The sequence below is a fragment of the Corythoichthys intestinalis genome, chromosome 6 (assembly GCF_030265065.1).
Source record: "Corythoichthys intestinalis isolate RoL2023-P3 chromosome 6, ASM3026506v1, whole genome shotgun sequence".
Classification (NCBI taxonomy): Eukaryota; Metazoa; Chordata; class Actinopteri; order Syngnathiformes; family Syngnathidae; genus Corythoichthys; species Corythoichthys intestinalis.
In genome coordinates, this window is record NC_080400.1 from 33,634,392 (window position 1) to 33,654,675 (window position 20,284).

Here is a 20,284-nt window from a genome sequence, read left to right on the forward strand (position 1 = left end):
AGTGTGGACAAATGTGCCTGTGTTACAACAGCTCTTAAGAGACAGTCAAGAAAACCTGGCAGGGTATGAAGGAGGTTCGAACTGCACACGCTGCCGAATTTCTGAAAGTGTTTGCTTGCTCCTGTCCACAAAATCACCAAAATCTGGTCTAAATTAAGCACCCCTTTGCACGGCAGACTTGTGCTGGTCTGGATTTAGACAAAGTATGAAAAAGAGCCCAACGTCATTCATGACATGTTTTCTTCTAGAATCAGGTACATCCCACTACAGGAATCCTTGCTGTTTTTGTGGCCCTCAACTACTGCGATGTGGTCCACTTGGCTGGTTTTGGGTATCCAAACTCCAATAACATCAAGAGCCCTATTCATTACTATAGCAACGATACTATGAAATCAATGAAGGTAAGCGACGATGTTCCTTAATGTCCTACACGTGGCTTTTTCCTGCCTGTTTCATCCTTTGTTTTGTGTCCCAGCTACAGAACTCTTACCATGACCTCAATCATGAAGCTGAAACCTTAAAAGGACTGGAGGAATCGGGTGCCATCTTCTACCTGCACCCACATTCATGATCTGTTTGTTGTTAGCCAACGACGTTTAATTCCTTCTTGCCACTTTTGTAGTTCTTCCGAACTACAGGCTAAACGAGACATTTTGTATCAGATATTTATAGTTTTTACCAAACATGTTCAAGTGCAATTTTTAATAACTTGACCCTAATAACACTGGCCCAACATATTTTTTTTCTGTTGCATGTTTTTTGTTTAAACTGAATCGATTCAATTTGTAGCTGCTGATTTCAAATCTGACATGAGATTTTTATCTGTATGCTTTAGTTGTCATGCATTTCTTATATGGTATTATTATTATTGTTATATCATGTAGCTACATCTTTTCAGTCCTTTGCATTGGTATATATGTTTCTAAATTGTTGTCGACAATAACATGTCATGATTGTCTGATTTTCACTTACTGTAGCACTTTGGCAGCACTGCAGTATGATAATATGTCACATTGACCGGATTGATCTTCTGTGTCTGAAGTTGTCTAAAACATGGCACAGCAAGTATTTTTGCTACATTTTGTTTGTATAAAACTTGGCAATAATTTTGCCAAAAAAAAAAGGCAAAATGATTGCCATTTTTACAGAATTATATTAATATTTTACAGAAAATAGCTAAGGTCAGATTTGGATTCAGCACCCCAAACGTACAGAAGAAACAAATGTTTGTATCAATATAAAAATTTTCTTGATCAGTATAATTGCCTAATATTTGTAGATCATTCCACTTTTGTAATGTCAAATTCATTCAGTTCTCCAATTGGCAATGTCTCCCACTTCTCCCATAATAAGTACACAATCACATCCGTAAAGTATTCCTATTCACAACACGTGATTCATGCAGCACTGGTCTTTTCTGGACTGGAAACATGAAAGGTTTTATTTATTGATTTTGCTTCAAAAGCAGTGTGAGTGATAATGGTTCCACTGGATGTTGTTTGATGTACATAATGAAAAAGTCTTAATAAAATAACAAGTCAGTTATTAAAGTGGTACTTGTGTTTAATATCCAGTTATGTTGCCTCTTTTGGGTGTATACATGAAAACCTCAACATAAATTGAAGTTTATATCACATACACTGCTGGCCAAAAGTATTGGCACACCTGCAATACTGTCAGGTAATGCTCAATTTCTTCCAGAAAATGATTGCAATTACAAATGCTCTGGTAGTAATATCTTCATTTATTTTGCTTGCAATAAAAAACACAAAAGAGAATGAAAAAAAGTAAATCATAAGTTTGTGTAAAATGATAATGATTTATTTTTTTTTCCCAAAAGAGAATGTAAAGACAAAAATGATCATTTTATGTAAAATAGTAATGATTTTATTTTTTCCCCATTGTCTTTTGTGTTTTTTTCCCCCTTTCCCTAAGAGTTAATGTACGCGCTTGCGGCCTTTGTACATGGGCTGGACATAGTTTAGCACAGTGGCTATGCTAAAATTGACCTGTACATGTTTTTAAACAAGCATTTGCATCAATGGTGCACAAATAGAACGAACAATATAAGAAAAATTTAGTGTTTTCAAATTTATCGCGTTAATGGGCGGTAATTAATTTTTTAAATTAATCACGTTAAAATATTTGACGCATTTAATGCATGCGCAGAATGACCCGTTCATGCATTGCCTCAGATTACAATGACGCCGTTTTTTGCACATTGAGAGCGAAGAGGCAGAGATACACTGGATGGCAATATTTGGTCACAATGTACAAACTATCAGAGGTCTTGTAAGTTGTGAAGCCAGCACTCAAATGACCGTGAAGTACAATGGAAACTAGGAACTACAGCATCAGTTGAGGAACAAAACACACTCATTTGATTTCTAAGTAATTTAAAGTGGCTGTGACACGAAAAAGCATGTTTATTTCATAATACATGCGGTATTTTATGCTCCTGAATGAAATGGACTGCTTGGATGTATGTGGAAGCGATCGCTATATTTTGAATCCCGCGCCATGAAAATGAGTGACTTCCGGCAACAGTCTCCAGTTGAGAAAGAGGGCGCTGTGACGTGTATGGAGGAAGGAGTCCTCTTCACTATACAGCCGTACTGTTGTATGAGAAGGACTAGGGATTCAGCTGATTTTGCGGATTAATTCGTTTATTTTTCGCATCACGCCAGCCAAACGGCTGCAGAAAAATCTTGCTGTACAAGGGAGAGGCGTGTGCGCCTTTTTGGGGTTTCAAAAGTTTCCCATTCATCGGTGGATATTGGCCAAAACAAGCTCTGCTACTGTGGAAGAACGGCAGGGAGCCCATGTGACGTCACCGCTTGGTGACATCAACAATGGCGGGCTGCGAGTTTATTTTTTTTTGACTGAAAATTTTACAAATGTTATTTAAACAAAAACATTAAGAGGGGTTTTAATATAAAATTCCTATAACTTGTACTAACATTTATCTTTTAGGAAGTCTTTCTATCTGTGGATCCATTTAACAGAAAGAATGTTAAAAATGTTCATGCCATCTTGTAGATTTATTGTGCTGTAATAAACAAATACAGTACTTATATACAGTATGTTGAATGTATATATCCGTCTTGTGTCTTATCTTTCCATTCCAAAAATAATTTACAGAAAAATATGGCATATTTTAGAGATGGTTTAATGGTTTGCAATTAATTATGATTAATTAATTTTTAAGCTGTGATTAAACTCAATTAAAAATTTTAATCATTTTACAGCCCTAGAAAAATTATGAATATAAACTCATCACATGACTACTGCATTACCAGAAAGAAATAGTCAATAAGCAAAGTAATCAAACCCATTATTTATGATTAAAGATTTGTGCTAAAGCCCAGCAAAATGCATCTTGTGAAATGTGTGTGTGTGTGTGTGTGTATATATATATATATATATATATATATATATATATATATATATATATATATATATATATATATATATATAATGTATATATATGAGAGAGAGAGCGAGAGAGAGTTTTAAGTCTGTATAGCATAATCTGCAGAGAGAGAGAGAGAGTTTTAAGTCTGTATAGCATAATCAGCAGAATGTGCCTATTTAATTTGGTCCCATTACTCTATTCACTCAATATACACAATCTGCACATGGCTCCTTAATATGGTAATTTATGAACGTAACTTTGGCTATGATAGGCATATGAGTCGACACTTCCGCGAAGCGAGTTCTCAAGTTCGAAAATCATTCTGATGTGTTATAAAGTTGTAATGTGGGATAAAAACATGATTGCTTCGAAAAAGAGTAGCTCTTTTCAATGCTCCAAAGATACATCAAAAGTTAAATGACTGTTTGGCGCTTTTTATAGACACCATGTAACAGAGAATCATATTTTTGATTACTCTAACAACACGTGAATGCATATTATGCTCATAATGCTCATATTATGGTGCGTGTGCCAATCATGCAATCAGTCCATGGTGCAAATTACATCTTCCCATCTGCTTTACAGGTTATTGCCAGATAAACTGTCCATCCTTGTAGTCCGTTTTTACCTCTGTGTTGATGTTTGTTCAATCGCCTATTCCCATGAATTTAAATAGTTCAACTCTACTCTTTACGTAACAGGCAGCTAACAGCGGTAAACTACTCCGGTCGCAAAGTGAAGTAGAGGATTAGCTGCCATCTTCTAGCTAAGTGGCTATGAATACAATGACAAAAGCAATTTGAGTGAGAGGCTCTCACTTAAGAGCTTTGTCTAGTATTGTGTTAATATGATATGTGCTATTTGAACTGTATCAGTACTGAAGCTATTAATTGCTATTTGTTTATGTGACAAAAATGAATTATTCTTTATGAATAATTGCCTATCTTTTGGATATAACCCCTAGCAATTTTGTATGTGTGCTCATCATAATGTACAGCTGTCCCTGTAATCGATATCAAGAATGTATTTTTTTATTTATAAGTGTTTCACTCAAATCAGCATTACTCTTACAAATGGACATTAGAAAGTTATTTGCTCACAGTAAGTATGAATCAGCAAGGAGGATTGAGAGGTAAGCTTGGTAACCCACCTAGGCAACATAAAGTTGTTAGTTTGAGTTGGTTACCTCCTAGTGTGTCCCTGTGATTGCCCATTGATTTCACCTGTTGTACCTGCTCCTAGTGTATCCTCCAACCTTCATCCTCCTGTGTCACCCAGCTGTTCTTCGTTGTCTCGTTACCCTTTGTCTGCGCGTGTGTATAGACCCTACTCACCAACGTCACAGAATGACGTGTCGCTGTATCCGGCCGCCATATTGTCCGTCTTTGTTTATCCGTATTCTCAATGGTTTCAATTTGTCGTGCAATTTATAGTGCAATTCATGGAAGCCTCGGTGCTTTCAGACGCTGTAAACTCATTGGATGCGTTGCATAAAAGGCGTTATGTGGAAAAGCTTCAATCTATTCATTCGCCAGATCCATATTTGATGCCTAAATCGAGATTTTTCGACCCGCTGTCTTCGCCGTCTCAACCTGACATCTGCTACTCTGATACTACAACTATCTTGTCCACACAAAATCAGCCTATTCTCACGAAAGTTTGAAAAATGCAGCACTCTAAGCAACATTACCCCGTATGACGCTTTACTTCCAATTTTCTAAAATGGCGACAATCAATAAAAAAAAAAGTTGACTGCGATAGCCGACGCTTCAAGGATAGGTGGATATTGGACTATTTCTTCAATAAAACACGCAACAACTGTGTCTGCCTCATTTGCAAAGAGACAGTCGCTGTTTTCAAAGAGTTCGATGTGACGCGATATTAGCAAACAAGAAAAGCTAACATGTACAACATTACAGGGAAGATACGCAGCGAGAAATTAAAGCAACTTGAAGCTAGTTTAACCCTTGAGAGTCGAAGGACGCGCCGGCGCGTCCTCAGCGCACGTCGTCTTTGAAGCGCCCTCACGTTTTAATTACGTCACCCACATGCCGTTGGTTGGTCTCGTTTTAAAGTGCGGAAGTTGATGTTTACTCTCGTTATTATTTGAAGTTTACTCTCGTTATTATTTGAAGTCAATCGACCAACTAAAACGTGAGATATTGTCATTTAAGTTTTATAGTTTTATTGTCCTCTCAAAAAAACATTAAAACGCTGCATGGATCATTTGTTTATGTCTATACATGAAGTCCAAGGTGTCACAAAAAAGGGACCAAACCAGGCCATCGTAAACAATTATTTCTTTGAAATATAAAGGCAACTTCAAAGGCATGCAAAATCAGACAAAATAGGCCCAGACCTTATTGGGTTAATTTCACAGCAGCAGTATTTCGCAAGAGCCCGAGTGTCAAAAGAGAACGCCACAAAGACGGGACTGTTGAAATTATGAATTAAAAAAAATAATAAAGCATATGTGACGCACAGAAGGGCTTGCTAAAATGTGTTGAAATATATTGTTCTATGTAAATCAGCCAAGATAGCCCCCCACATTTTTACCACACCAAATCTGGCCCCCTTTGTAAAAGGTTTGGACACACCTGTTTAACTGATGAGCCGTAGACGAGGCCAGCTTCTTTCACTTGGTACCAGCTAAATATTATTCAAAATGTAATGATGGTGGAAGAAATAAGCGCCTTGAATTTAAAACTGTATGTTGTCGGCGATTAGCCTCGCAATGATCTTAATTGTGCTTGTCAGCCCAAAACCCTCTAAATATATATTAAATGCATCTTACCAGATATAAAAGGACTACTACATAATCTGTGGTAATCGTTTGGAGCCCAGTTTTCTCGTCGAATTGCAGCAGTCCATCTCGCTCTCCTCTCCGGGTCTCTCGGAATACGGTAGAACTTCAAGTCTCTCCGTCTATCTTTTCTGTTATTGCAACCAACCGCCACACACGCCTTCACCATTTTGATTATTAATGTTAACGAGCAGAAAAACACGCCATAATAGGAGGAATTTACGAAGCGCTAATGCATTAACATGACAAGTAGACGGACAACATGGCGCGGAGGCGTGGTTGTGATGATGCATTTAATATATATTTAGAGAGTTTTGGGCTGACAACCACAATTAAGATCATTGCTTGGCTAATCGCCGACAACATACACTCAGACGTTGTGAATGAACTACCTGAAAATATATAATTATAAGGGGATAATAAGACAGTTGTCATACAATTAATTTACAATTTCACTATTGAGGTCAAAAGCCAAAAAATAAATTCAACTAGGGACCACCTGGAGTAGTGCTATCGCACTTCATATTTATTACATATTATATATGTATGTAGTGAGAGTGCTATCGCTAAACCATATAAGCATTAAAAGCCCTAGCTCCATTGACAAATGACATGAAATACATTAGACTTGACAGTGGATGTTAGCAAGAACAAAAGATTTTGAATTGAAAATTTCGTAACTCACCTTCCCGAGCACAAGATAGATTCCTGCCGAATATTCATGGACGAGGACCTGTTTCACCCAACCAGCAACGAAGTATTTATAAGCCTCCAAGCTCTTTTTCAAACTTTCGTGAGAATAGGCTGATTTTGTGTGGACAAGATAGTTGTAAATATCAGGGTAGCAGATGTCAGGCAAAGACGGCAAAGACGGCGAAGACAGCGGGTCGAAAAACATCGATTTAGGCATCAAATATGGATCTGGCGAATGGATAAACTGAAGCTTTTCCACATAACGCCTTTTATGCAATGCATCCAATGAGTTTACAGCGTCAGATAACACCGGGGCTTCCATGAATTGCTCTATGACTTGCACGATTAATTGAAAACAATGAGAATAGGTCTAAAAAATACGGACAATATGGCGGCCGGATACAGCGACACGTCATTTTGTGACGTAGGTGAGTAGGGTCTATGAGCTCCTAGTTTCTTTTCCCTCCTTGTTGCGTCATTGTCAATGTCCTGTCCAAGCCCCTCGTGTACCAGTCCCTCCGATTAAGTAAGTTTTGTTTGAACATTGCCTTTTTGATCCCCAGTCCTTTTAATTGTACTTTGTTTTTGTTAGTTATTATTAAAATGTTTTTTTTTTTTTTGAGTTCACCTCCAGCTGCCTTGTTGCGTTTTTTGTTTCCCTGCATTTGTGTCCACACCACCTGTCTGCCCGCGTTTCCTGACAAAACTACTTTTAGGTTACAACCTACCAGTTGAGAAACACTGATCGATTACATAATGGGAATTGGCGACCAAACAAATATCAACAAGGATGGGCAGTTGATCTGGCACTAACCTGTCAAGCAGGCGGAAAGATGTCATTTTCACCGTCGGCTGTATGATTAGCACACGTAATATTGATGTTGCTTTCACCTGTTGGAGAATTTGGATTTTTTTTTTTTTTAAAAAGAGCATGTTGGGTTAATTCAAAACTGTCAATTGTCATTGGTGTGAATGTGAGTATTTTTTTTCCTGTATGTGTCTTTTGACTGACTTGTAATCACCCCAGATCGTAAACCCACTTCAGGTGATTAATGCTTTAGAATTGTTCATTATACAGTATTTGACTCCAGACTGATGTATGTCTTTAATACTGTTGTTCCTCTCTTTTCCTCTGCCTCAACTTTGCTGGCCGATTTAATAAGACAAGTTGTGAGGTACGGCAGCATGATTCAGGCCTGAGAAAAAGAAAAACGTGTTGAGAAGTGGAAAAATACCCGGCTAATTCCACAAATATGCATGAGTATTTCTTGGCGGCTGAGTGTCAGACGCAGACATATTCTCGGTCTTAGTCAGAGCACGGTTTGAGACGATGCAGCAGCATGTTGTCAGGAATAATAAATACAGCTTTGGCTGCCATGTACACAAGCTAAGGAATCAATTTTGTACGACAGTTGTCACTGCTTGCGGACAATACTGTTCCTTTAACAACACCGCAGTCACTATATGAAGTGCTTTTGTGCCCTCAGACGTGGTGAAGCAGCTCACATGTGTACGCGAACAAAGGGAGAGTGTTAGAAAGATGACGCAGCCACCAGTTTAGCTCACAGGGCTAAACCACAGAAACCAAAAATGACACTAGGTTAAAAATGGAGCATGTAACTCAGCACCCAACCAAAATAGAACCCAGCCTACTGTGTGTTTAAGTTGTTTTAATGCAACTTGCAGTAACAACAACTCCAATACAAATCACTACATCCATCATTAAGTTTAGGGCCTCTGTTGAGTTTTCAGAAGGCTATGAAAAAAATGCAACAACCCCTTTATGGGGTCGTCATATATTTTGAGCACTTGTATGTTTGAATGTTTTTGGGCTTTTTATGCCAGATATGCAGGGTTTAATGTGTTTGTGTTTTGATTTGCATGCATGGTAGTTGATTAATGGCACACATGTAACGTTGGCCATCCCCATCAAACCACATTACAAGCTGGTTTTTCCTTTTTTCATTTTTATTTAACCGTCGCAAAGCAATGACAGGAGGGGACAAAAAAAGTATGATGATTACCTTAGAAATGGAACGTGTCTGGTAAATCAATACATTTAAAGAAATCTGTGCTTTCTAGCAACACAAACAGTGCTTTATAGAATAGGAAAACGTCCTGTATCACTGCACTCCTTTTGGTAGACACCAAGACTTGCATGAAACGAAATTTTTGTAATACTCTTAACAAATCCTTGTAGGCTACCGTTATAAGTATTTGAACTGTTATGTGCAAATATATACGTATTGTGACCAAAGCAGCTGACTTAGGCAAGATGTACATTTCACCATTGACTGGTCACCAGCATCTATATTTCATGTAACTAATCATTTACATGAGAGGGGATATACCGTATTTCTCAAATATTGTGCAGTCAATTTGTCTGCATATCGATCTGTCCCTCCATCTAATGTGACGTTTGGCCCTTGTGAAACGAATGAGCTGCAGGACACTGTGCGTGTCTTTCAAGTGGCAGTCCTAGCCTATTAATGACAGTCTGGGTCCAGCAGAGGGCGCCATTCATCATAATTTACCATGACGCCCTCAGATGTAAATACTGTATTTAAAAAAGTAGGATCAAGGTGTTCATTGTTGCTTTGAGCATATTGTTAAACTATTTACAATTTGAATTATATGGAGATTTAAAACCGCATAGTAGTCTAATTCAAGGTTAACGTTACCATAGGCAGTGACTTTGAGTGGTAACCCTATTTTACTACAAACAGTGCTGTATCTATGTAGACAGAACACCTGGATAAGTTGCACCATATGCAACAAATTTAATGTTATAATGTGAAAAGAACAATGTCATTGCAACAAAAAGTGTTGTTGTGTTTTCCAATGGGGAGGCAGGACAGATAAATGATTTTTTGAAAATTTATTTCATCGATGAAAGATGATTTGGAATATGGATTGTTTTGAATTGCAAGGAACAATTCAATTTCAAGGCACCACTGTAAATTATACACACCACCAGAAGCCTGCTGTAGGAATACTGTAGTTTTAATAAATAAATTGAATTACATTAATTAAAACAAAACACATTATACAGTGGTAAACCCATGTTTATTGTGGCTGCTCAAGTATATGTTGAAAATTGTGAATGTAAAAAAGCCCAAAACAAAACAGACAACCTGTAAAAAAATATATATATTTTACCCTACTTGCATGTAGACTTGCCACTATCCCTTTCAGTAAGGAATTATTCCGAATTGGGAATTAAAATTTGCGTTCTGTATTGAACCAATACGGAATATGTATAAATAGATAGATTTCTATGCATTTTAGGCGAATTGGGGATGTCCCTTTTTTTTCCGCCTGTACAGCTTTGGGCTTGAGGGGGCATCCCTTATTTCTGTTTCTGAAAGGTGGCAAGCCTACCTGCATTCTTTAAACAAATCTATTGAGCAGGTATTCATACTCTTTTCCTTTCAGTAAAAATGGTAAATTAATATGTAATAAGAAAACCACCATAAGTTGATATGCATGATAGGGTAGGGTGAATGCGCAGAAATGCCTGTAATGTGAGCTGGGAAAACCAGTATGAGGACAAAAAAAAAAAAATTAAATGGTGTTCAGTATCTTGCTTAAGGACACTTTGACATGGTCAGAAGTGTGGAGTAATGAAGCCCACAACCTCTGGGTTGAAGAACAACTCTACATGTGATGTTAATTGCTTTACCTTGTTCATTTGGTGCACCAATAAAAATTTTACCGTGAAGCTAACATGGAATTCAAATGACAATTAAATGTTACATTTAAACACACAAAATGATCCCATCAATGATATTATAGCCTTTACCTCATAAAATCTTCTGCCTGAGTGCTAGTATAAAAAGCGAAACTCTATGGAGGGGCTATGGAAGTTACTGTAGCACGAATGTTACAGTAATTATAAACTTTCAAAAACTTCCACTATAATACATACAGCAAAATTTACAAGGATAATTAATTATTCAATGCACTGTGGAGAAAAAACAATAATGGAATGCCAAAGCTTCACTCTATTTGTTAATTACCCAGCATATCCTAGTATAACTGTAGACCTCTGTTGTCAATCGTGTTACAGCACGAAGTGGTATTAAACTTTAGTTGAAAAACTATATTGGAACGATGAACTGTAAAGAAAAGGTTAACTTAAACCTCAATGATATGGAATGACTACTAGAATATACACGTATTAGCAAGGGTGTAGGTTTGGTCTCAATATTGGTAGGGACGATATAACAGCATAACCTGCATGTACACTTTTTGCTGGGGACGGGACATTAATAAGTCCACACAGATTGGGTGAACGTGGGTTAAGGCTACATTTCTCACCAATATGAACCTAATTAATTGATAGGCTAAATGATCAATGCAAAAACAAATCTGTATTGACCAGTGTTTTTAATAACGGCGTTAGACTATAACGGCATTCCTAACGGCGTTATTTTTCAGTAGTGAGTCATCTAATTAATTACTTTTCTCATCTTTGCAACACCGTTACCGTTACTGACGATGTAAGGCGTGCGTTATTTTGCGTTACTACGGTGGTTGAATGACACGAGAAAAGTCTGCGAGACACGAAAAGAGATGAGCGGGAGTGGAAAAGATGGAGTTGTGGCGCCATTGCAAACACGATGCTAGGCTAGGTGGCTCCAATAATACCTGACTGTAGCCGACATCTACGCTAGATATTACATGTATACATACATGTATACTGCATGCAAAATTATACACTTGCCGGCGTTCGTAAACAGCCGCCATCTTAAAGCAGTAGACTTCTCAGAAAGGCTCTGTTTTAGAGAACCTTCCTAGCGAACTTAAGTAACTTTTTATCTAAAATACTCCTAAATTGGCAAAATCTCGACTTGACTCTATCTTTAAATGATGAAAGTTTTAAAACTTTTACATGTAGAAAGTAGACAGAAGGGAACTAATGCAATAACGAGAGCAATTTTAACAACGTTAACAGTTGAATCAAAACATTAAATGACTTCCAAACATAGCAAAGGTTACTATCTAGTTATCGCAATATCCACAATACCCTTGTATTGGGTTAGGGTGACTGTCACAAAAACCCTTTGAGCTTCACATAGTTTGACCTATTTTTTTTATTTTTAATGAAAAAAAAAAAAAACATGAAAAGTAAAACTAGTTACTTTGCCAAGTAACTAATTCCTCTTACATTCAGGTAACTGAGTTACTAACTCGATTACTTTTTGGGAGAAGTAATTTGTAACTGTAATTAATTACTTTTTTAAAGTAAGATTAGCAACACTGGTATTGACTTGTACTAACTTCCACACTGCAAATTTATAACATCTTAATCTGATAATTTCCTTAAATCTAGTCGAATAATTTTCTCCATTTTGTTTTGAGCTGATTAATGGGTCAATTTTTTCAATTTAGTCAGGTAAATATTACCTTTTGTTCTTATTAAGCCCATACATCTAAAAGTTAGTCATTTAACTCCAAAATCAAGGGAAGAATATTAATTCTTGAATTTCTGACGAAAAGACGAAAAAAAAGTTTTTGGTTGTTGTTTTTTTTAAGATTAAATATACTCATTTTTTGTTCAAAATAAGTGTGTTAAGATTATTTTCAGCTAGCTATTTTTCATATTTCAAGAAATCTGAGTAAAATTTACTTGAAGTACTGGCAGATAATTTCACTTATTTCTAGTAGATTTACACTGAAAACAAGGGAATTTAACAAGTCATCAGCCAATCGAACATGCGTTTCAAGAAAAAAAAAATGGTGTCAGTGAAAGTCTGAACATAACGAAAGTAATTCATTTAATAATGGTAGGGTCAATGCTATCCTTACAAAATGCAAGTATATGAAGACAATCTAAATGACCTCTATGACTGAACTCATTATATAATGCAAATAAGGTTGCTTAAAAGTTGGTGGGGACAATTTGAGCATCCTGAAGTTGCTAGTGTTATGTCTCTAACATCCCTATGAAAACCTCCGTCATTGGGTATGAGTGACCAAAAAAATAAAAATGAGCATGATGATACCAGTAGAGCACAACAGATAATGTCCTCATTGACCCTTACTCTTCTTCAGGCAGGCAGACTAAGAGCATTTGTTATTCAATCCACATTTGTTGACGCGTCACTCGTCATTTCATGTTGACTGTAAATGAAATGCTTTGCTTGAAGTGATGACAGACACGCTCAATGTTACTGTTATATACAAAATAGTCGCCGTAACATAGCAGAAGTTATATTCATTTCGACCCGCGTGCCCATTCTGTCTTTCTTTTGGAAGTAGACTATAATTGCCAATTGCTCTCTCATGGGAAAATGCCTCTCTGGCTTGTAATGTGCACTTACATAACAGTGTCCGCTTTTTAATATCTAGTGAAGGTTTTTTTTTTTTTTTTTTTTTTTTTTTTGGGAGGAAGCTAAAGCCTTTTGTACCTGTCAACCTGCTCTGAGTGTGCAAATATCCTCCCACGTCCTCTCTTCTTCCTCGTCTACTTGTAACGCTGAAGCTTGAATTATGACGATTCAAAACAATGGAACCACTTGAGGGTGGTTTCATAATGTATTCAATTATGTTTCACCGATATTTGCTTGTAGCAAAAATTGAAGTCTCCTGTTACGGGAAGAATAAATGTTACAGACTGCTATCATCCTGTGATTAAAATTTTTATTTCCCAAAAAGGAATAACGCGAGTCATCCTTCTCAGAGTGTAATGGTTGCATCACAGAACCTTTATTATTTGTATAATTAATGTTTACACTTTTATTTTGGGAATTTTAACTACTGTCAAAACACACAACTTATTTTTTTCTTATTTTGTTTTGAGCATGACGGTATTGCCTGTTTAGCACATTTTATGTTTTCAAAAGGACCGTAACATCTAAGGTGCAGATACAGCAGTAGCTAACGTGCATGTTTATTTTCATATTTTCTATCTACGGATCCTTGCTTTTCCTTTGCATGTTTATAATGTTGTGGGAAAATGCATGTATATGTAATAGATTGGAAATATCCCATGATTGATAAAATTCATATATATGTTAATTAAAAAGACAGGTGAAAAAAAACGTGGTAAAATGTTAGTGTTGAAGAAGGGGTTAAAAACGGATTTTGAAATGGATAACATTATTAGCATTCATTGAAATCATTTTTAATATAACTGAAACGATGTGAGACCTGCTCTCCTAGTTTAGCCTCAGTGAGAAAAATGATCGGCGATCGACTAGTAGTGTCTGCTGAATGAAGGAAAAGGGAAAGCTCGCCACTTTGCCTCATTCTCCTTTGAGCTATTGAAGGCAAAACATCGTGGTTTGAGTGTTCATTCTGATATCCCTATCCAGGTATGAAACACTGCACAAAGCATTTACATATACATTTGTAAATATTTCGTTTTGATATATATTTGTATTACTTTTCTGTGAATGTTAAAAATGCCACTTTTCCCTGTATTGTCTTAGCTAGTTCGCCAGTTAAGGGGTAAAATGGCCGTCATTAACGGCCGATAAGGTCAATTGTTTGGTTGTCCGTGTTTATATTTATCTTCTTTGACATAGTTTGCAACTTTGTATTACATATCTAACAGAAGCTTGAGAGAAATTAACATGTTTATGATTTTTTTCTTTGTCTGTAAAACTGACTATATGAAAAAGCCTTTGGGAAAGTGCACATTATTTAGAATGCTAATGATATATTTTTGATACGTTTTTCCTGTTTTCTTGGACATTTTATGTTAAATACAATTCTCCTTTGAGCTATTGAAGGCAAAACATCGTGGTTTGAGTGTTCATTCTGATATCCCTATCCAGGCTGCAACATATAGATATTTGCTACATTAAGGGGATCAGCTTTATTTAAGAGATGATCTTGGGATGCCCCAGCAAAGTGATGATGTTGCTTTCCATCTGCACTTCACAATAGGGAAAGTAAGATTCACAACACTTTGAATGAGTTTTTCCCAACAGGATGCGCTGACAAACGACATCTGTATAGTCTGTATTTACTTTCTCTGCTAGTGGATTATCATCATGTTGGTAAAAAGGAAAACTGTTTACAATTAGTTTACAGCATCTTCTATTGCAGCAAGTAAAAGGCACGCCAAGTTAAGGTAGAGTCATGAAGTACAAATGTTTCATTCTGTGAGTATTGTCACACTTTTCTTCTGTACCTGCAACCACTGCTTAATTTGTAAATCATAAGGTGCCGGAACGCAAAGTACATACGACAGCGCAGGGATGACGAGACGGACACAGGTCCCAGAATATAAGCAGAAATGGTGCTGAAACAACATGCAAATGCCCACTTGCCATGCTGTGGGATTTATAAGCCTCAATTTCAGATAATAATAATAATAATACATTGTATTTCTAGAGCGCTTTTCAAGCCACACAAAGACGCTTCACAAGAGAGATGGAATCATAGTACCAGCAAAACAATCATAAAAAATGAAAAGCAAAATATCCATGGTATGAATGTCCGAATTATTTAGGCTACACTCTGCACAGCACGGGCAATTGTCCACATAACCACAGTTGGGACTTACAGTCAGCAATTAGTTTCTCAACAGGTCTAACTTAAAACATACTTAAAACATAAAAAAGATTGGCACGGCGACCTATTTAGCTGACCATATTTAGTTGTCCAAAACATTCCTTGTTGTCGTTGTTGCTTTTCTGACTCATTTGTCTGTCTTTTAGGCATGTTGAAATACGGTTTGATCCTAAAGTTTTTTCTAATTTATGTCAGGGGCTGATTTGTTGGTGCAGCTTTTGAGCGTATCAACAAATCTCCTACTCTTTCAAATGACGTAACATTTTTATGAACAACATTGTTACCAGCATCTCCAAGGGGCCGCTGTCCCATTTCAGTGTGACTGGCATCGCCAATTTGGCGTAGAAGAAGAAGTGGGTGAGCGTATGGGGGAGAGAAAGGAAACGCGGTGTTGACTTTTACTATGGTTCGGAGTTGAAAGCACCGCTAACCAAAAGTGCAGATTGGAAACAACATGCAATTCTTGTGATATGTTCTGTAAATGAATCTATGCATCTTATTATTTTATACATTTTTTAAAAACTTTTTTATATTGTAACATCGCCGGGGCTGTCATCGGCATGGTAATTTATGCGTCAACGCAGGGCTCCTATAGGTGCGCCAGCGCGACGCTCCGATTGGTGGACTGCATAGCCGCCTCCCAGTGACTTGTTGTTTGTTTTGCAGTGCCGGAAAGAAAAATAAAATGAGGGGGTAAAAAGCGTCAAGGTTCCTGTATTATTTTCGCTGCCAAGCTTTCACTTAGCAAGCGTTACAATTTAAAGCGACTGTTTTCTGTTCAGCCCAAATGCTTGATGAAAAGTTTGGGCAACCATGACTTAGAGTGGTGGTTTCCATATTTAATTAATGTGTGCTCCCTTCAGTAATGTATAATGATTCGAGACGAAATCAATTGTAGGGCTCCTATGTTATAATTGATGATGATTATGAAAGTATCGCCTTACGTCCTCCTTCACACTGTTCGACATAAGATTATCATTAATATTGACACTCAAAATAAGACCCCGTAATACGTGGAGGCCCAACTCAATAGGTACTGAAACATGTTCCAGCATGATCCGGTTCAAATTAACCCCTGCCTGCAACATTAGGAATTACTGTAAATGGAGGAAGTATGAAAAAGCAAAAATATAATCGTTGAGTCATTCAAATTCTCACTGAGCTGAATCTGTTTGAATGTCATGGCTGGCAACTGATTTTTAATATGATTTAAGAGGTTATTTTCCCTTGATAATTCAGGTTTTGTACTTCAGTGACATTCCCTTTCAGAGGTTCCACTGTGCTGTCTTTTTTCCCCCCAGTGCAACTGCCTCTTTTGGCCAAAGAACAAATCTTCTTCTCCAGCAAATGCCTGGAATCTTCCAAATGGGCAACACTTCCATCTCTCCGAGCTTCTAAATGGCTATGATATATTACACTGTCATTAAAAGCAGTGGAGCTCATCTACAGGTCATACTTGGTGCATTCTGGGATGTTTTGATTGTGTTCCCTAAAAAGAACAGACTTGTGAAAGAAATGAATGCAAGCCCACCAAATCAATGCAGCTCTGTACTATTTTCTTTTAAAATAACAGGCTTGAGTATCACAAACTCAGTTTCTAATCTGCTGTGCCAGATGAGAGGTAGCAGTAGAAGGAAACGTGATTAGCTGAAGGCCGCACACATTTGAACTTGGACAAGTCATCCATTCTTCTCCGTGTAGTTAAAATACCACATCTCACGAACCTGCAGTATATGCATTTAATCCTGTTCAGAAAAGCAAGAAGGAAGTGCAACAGTGAGCAGATTAGGGACTTTGAATAGCTACGGTAAAACTGGTTTGTGGCGATAACAAATACCAATACAAAAGAGAGAAATGAAATTCACATACCTTTTATGAAACCCTTAAAAACTATTCTTTTTTCCATATCAGCAATTCAAAAAGAAACCCCACGAGTGCTTCTATATAAACAGGTTTCAGGGGATCCATAATGTGGTGTAATGGGCTGTATCCCATGTGCAAGACTGGATGTAATTCATCACTTTGCACTGTATCTGTGGAACACAAGTTTCTAATGCTAATAGATGATGTACTGTAAGGACAAAATGAAGGAAAGCATGATTTGACTGTGATGTGTGATCTGTGATATGACCTGTAACACAATTCAGTGTAGGTTAGTTTCTGTAATATTGAATTGCATGTACTCGGTGGTTGGTAGAGTAGCCAAATATGCTACTTACTTACTTTTAGTAAGAGTAGCGCTACTACAAAAAAATATTACTCAAGAAAAAGTAAAAATAATATTCCCAAATAAATACACAAGCACAAGTAAAAAAAAAAGTATTCCGTGAAAAGAATATTCTAAAGTAATGAGGAACAACGTAACTGCTTACAATATCAACGTTATATATATGAACTGTTTTTATTATACTGTTATATTAGATAACCGTATTAGGTAAAAAAAAAATACACAGAAAATCAGCAAACTCAAAAACTGGGAGAGAGGTTGAAATACAATCTTGCGAGTAATGTTGACTATGTCAAATTTTTACGGCGCTTTAAAGACGCCACATGATTGAACAGGCCCCCCTGATAATCATAGGACTTCCTACTGCAAGCTTGTGTGTGGTCATGAGACTATTGTTATGTCTGATCGGTAAAATGTAGTCTTCATTATTGTTGCGATGTCTCACTGGTGAAACTGGTAGAGCCACTGTGGGCATCAGTGGCAAAAGTAAAGTAAAATCTAATTTGTAGAATAAAGAGGAAAAAGTGTAGCCCAAAGTAGCGGCGTGAGAGGAGTGTTTGCTCTCCACAAATCGACTCAAGTAAAAAGTATAGCGCGGTAAAACTATTCTGGGAAGTGCATTTTTATCAAAGTGTTACTCAAGTAAATGTAATAGAGTAAATGTAAATGTAGTAATGTACTTTTGTTGGTCAGATTTTGGCCCTCGGTTTTTGCTTTTTGTAGTTCAAGTTCATGTGCCTGTTCGGTTCAGTAATTCTAGCTTGATTGCTCACCATTTGTGGACTGTCACTGAGCTATCCTTTACACGTACGCCAAAAATTATAGAATACTCTCGCACATGGATCATGTCGACACTGCCTCATTCACTGTACTTAACTTTAAGAGTCAAATTGATTCACGTGGACAAATATTGCTTAAATACTCTGTCATCAGCCGTGTTTGCTCAACAGCCACTTATAAATCTGAAATCAAAATTTTCACACGGACAAAGCAAAACAATGTGGAACACATTTAAAGTGAGGAAAAAACTCATGACTTCAGTATTGTAAGAAAAGGATCACTGGACCACTCCTTTTTACGTTATACATTAATAATATTTTTCTTCCCAATCAATATTGTAATGTTCATTTTTTTGCTGATGATTGTATTCTATATGCGCCCGGTTCTTCCCCATCTCTAGCTCTGACTCATTTACAGACTGCTTTTGATAGCTTACAAATATCTCTTCATAATCACAGATTAATTTTGATTTACCCGGAATCAAATCCCTAAATGGAACTAAAATTACTCTCACTGATTCATACAAATACTTAGGAATTTGGATTGACAGTAATTTATCATTCAAAACTCACATTCATTATCTAATCTGTAAACTTAAATTTAAATTTAGCTTCCTGTATAGAATCAAAGGCTGTCTGTCAACTTCTAACCGAAAAACCATTGTATTATCTTCTTTTGTTTCTGTTCTTGATTATGGGGACATCCTGTACTGCTATCCAGCTCCATCAACTCTTCAACAGTTAAACCCGGTCTATCACAGTGCACTACGTTTCATCACCAATGACAATTTCTTCACTCATCATTGTACCCATCCGAACTACCTCACATCTCTCCTGTCATTCAAATCCAGTAACTACAAAACACGATCATCCAACTACTTCACCCTAAACATTCCATCCACTCGCACTAATGTTGGCAGAACTGGCTTTAGCTACTATGCTCCTCTTAAATGGAACAAATTGCAAACCACTCTTAAACTACAGTCAATCATTCATCTTGGTGATTTTAAATCTCTTTTGTCTGATGTTTTTACTGATTATTGTCACTGTTTCCGTTAGTGTATTTTGTGTTGTTTGATATTTGTGAAGGTTTCTTTGTGCTCAGGCCTCCCTTGTAAAAGACATATTAATCTCAATGAGACTGCCTGATAAAATAAAGATGAATTAAAAGATTGAAGTCTAATTCTTCTATTGGCAGCAGGGGTCATGCCCCCGATACCGAAATCTTATTCTGCAAGAATGTTATACTTCCTTGACAGTAGGAAATAGCAAGATCATAAGATTTATGAGAAATCGTGCAAAAAGTTTTAGAGGTTTGGCGGAATCCGGAAATGAAGCAATTTGTGTCATGACATTCTCTGTGCGACCATCATATATCATTTATCTATGTTTGCACATGTAAATGGAACTAGCCCAAATATTGGCTGTATGTAAACGTAGCCATTGACAAAACCAATGAGCATAGATGCCATTCCTTGCAGCGGTCCCACAGCCCCAAGCTAAGCGCTCCTATTTTAATACATACATTGCATTACCCTCCCCACACAATCCCATCACGGTGCTGGGTAATGGCTGCCAGCCGGGGACCTGGCAGCCACAGTAATATGGTGGTAGGTGGGTCCCACACTTTTTCTCGATGGCAAGCCGCCCGGGGCGTGGCCTCCACTCTTCCTGGCCTGCCGGCCGTGGGAGTGGAGGGACGTCGGGGTTCAGATCTCACGTCGCCCCGCAGCGGTTCCTCTGCGTTCCCCTGCTTCTGCCTTCCCCTCTCTTCTCTGCCTGGTTATCTGCCCTGCACTCCGTCGCGGATCGCTGGCTGGACGCCGGTGTGTCGGCTGGGT

The 20,284-nt window shown here is 37.4% G+C and overlaps 1 protein-coding gene across 5 annotated transcripts in view; it reads left to right on the plus strand.

Annotated features, from left to right (window-relative positions):
• The window catches only part of st3gal4 (ST3 beta-galactoside alpha-2,3-sialyltransferase 4), a 48,580-nt gene extending 46,851 nt beyond the window's left edge, over positions 1 to 1,729 (plus strand). For 2 of the 5 annotated variants that reach the window (XM_057838782.1, XM_057838784.1), the window contains 2 exons: positions 249 to 401; positions 476 to 1,729. In XM_057838782.1, the coding sequence (XP_057694765.1) occupies positions 249 to 401; positions 476 to 571 (249 nt within the window). In that variant the 3' untranslated portion in view covers positions 572 to 1,729. The remainder of the gene's footprint in view (positions 1 to 248; positions 402 to 475) is intronic. The other 3 variants (XM_057838781.1, XM_057838785.1, XM_057838786.1) reach the window with 2 other exon arrangements.
• The last annotated feature ends 18,555 nt before the right edge of the window (positions 1,730 to 20,284 follow it).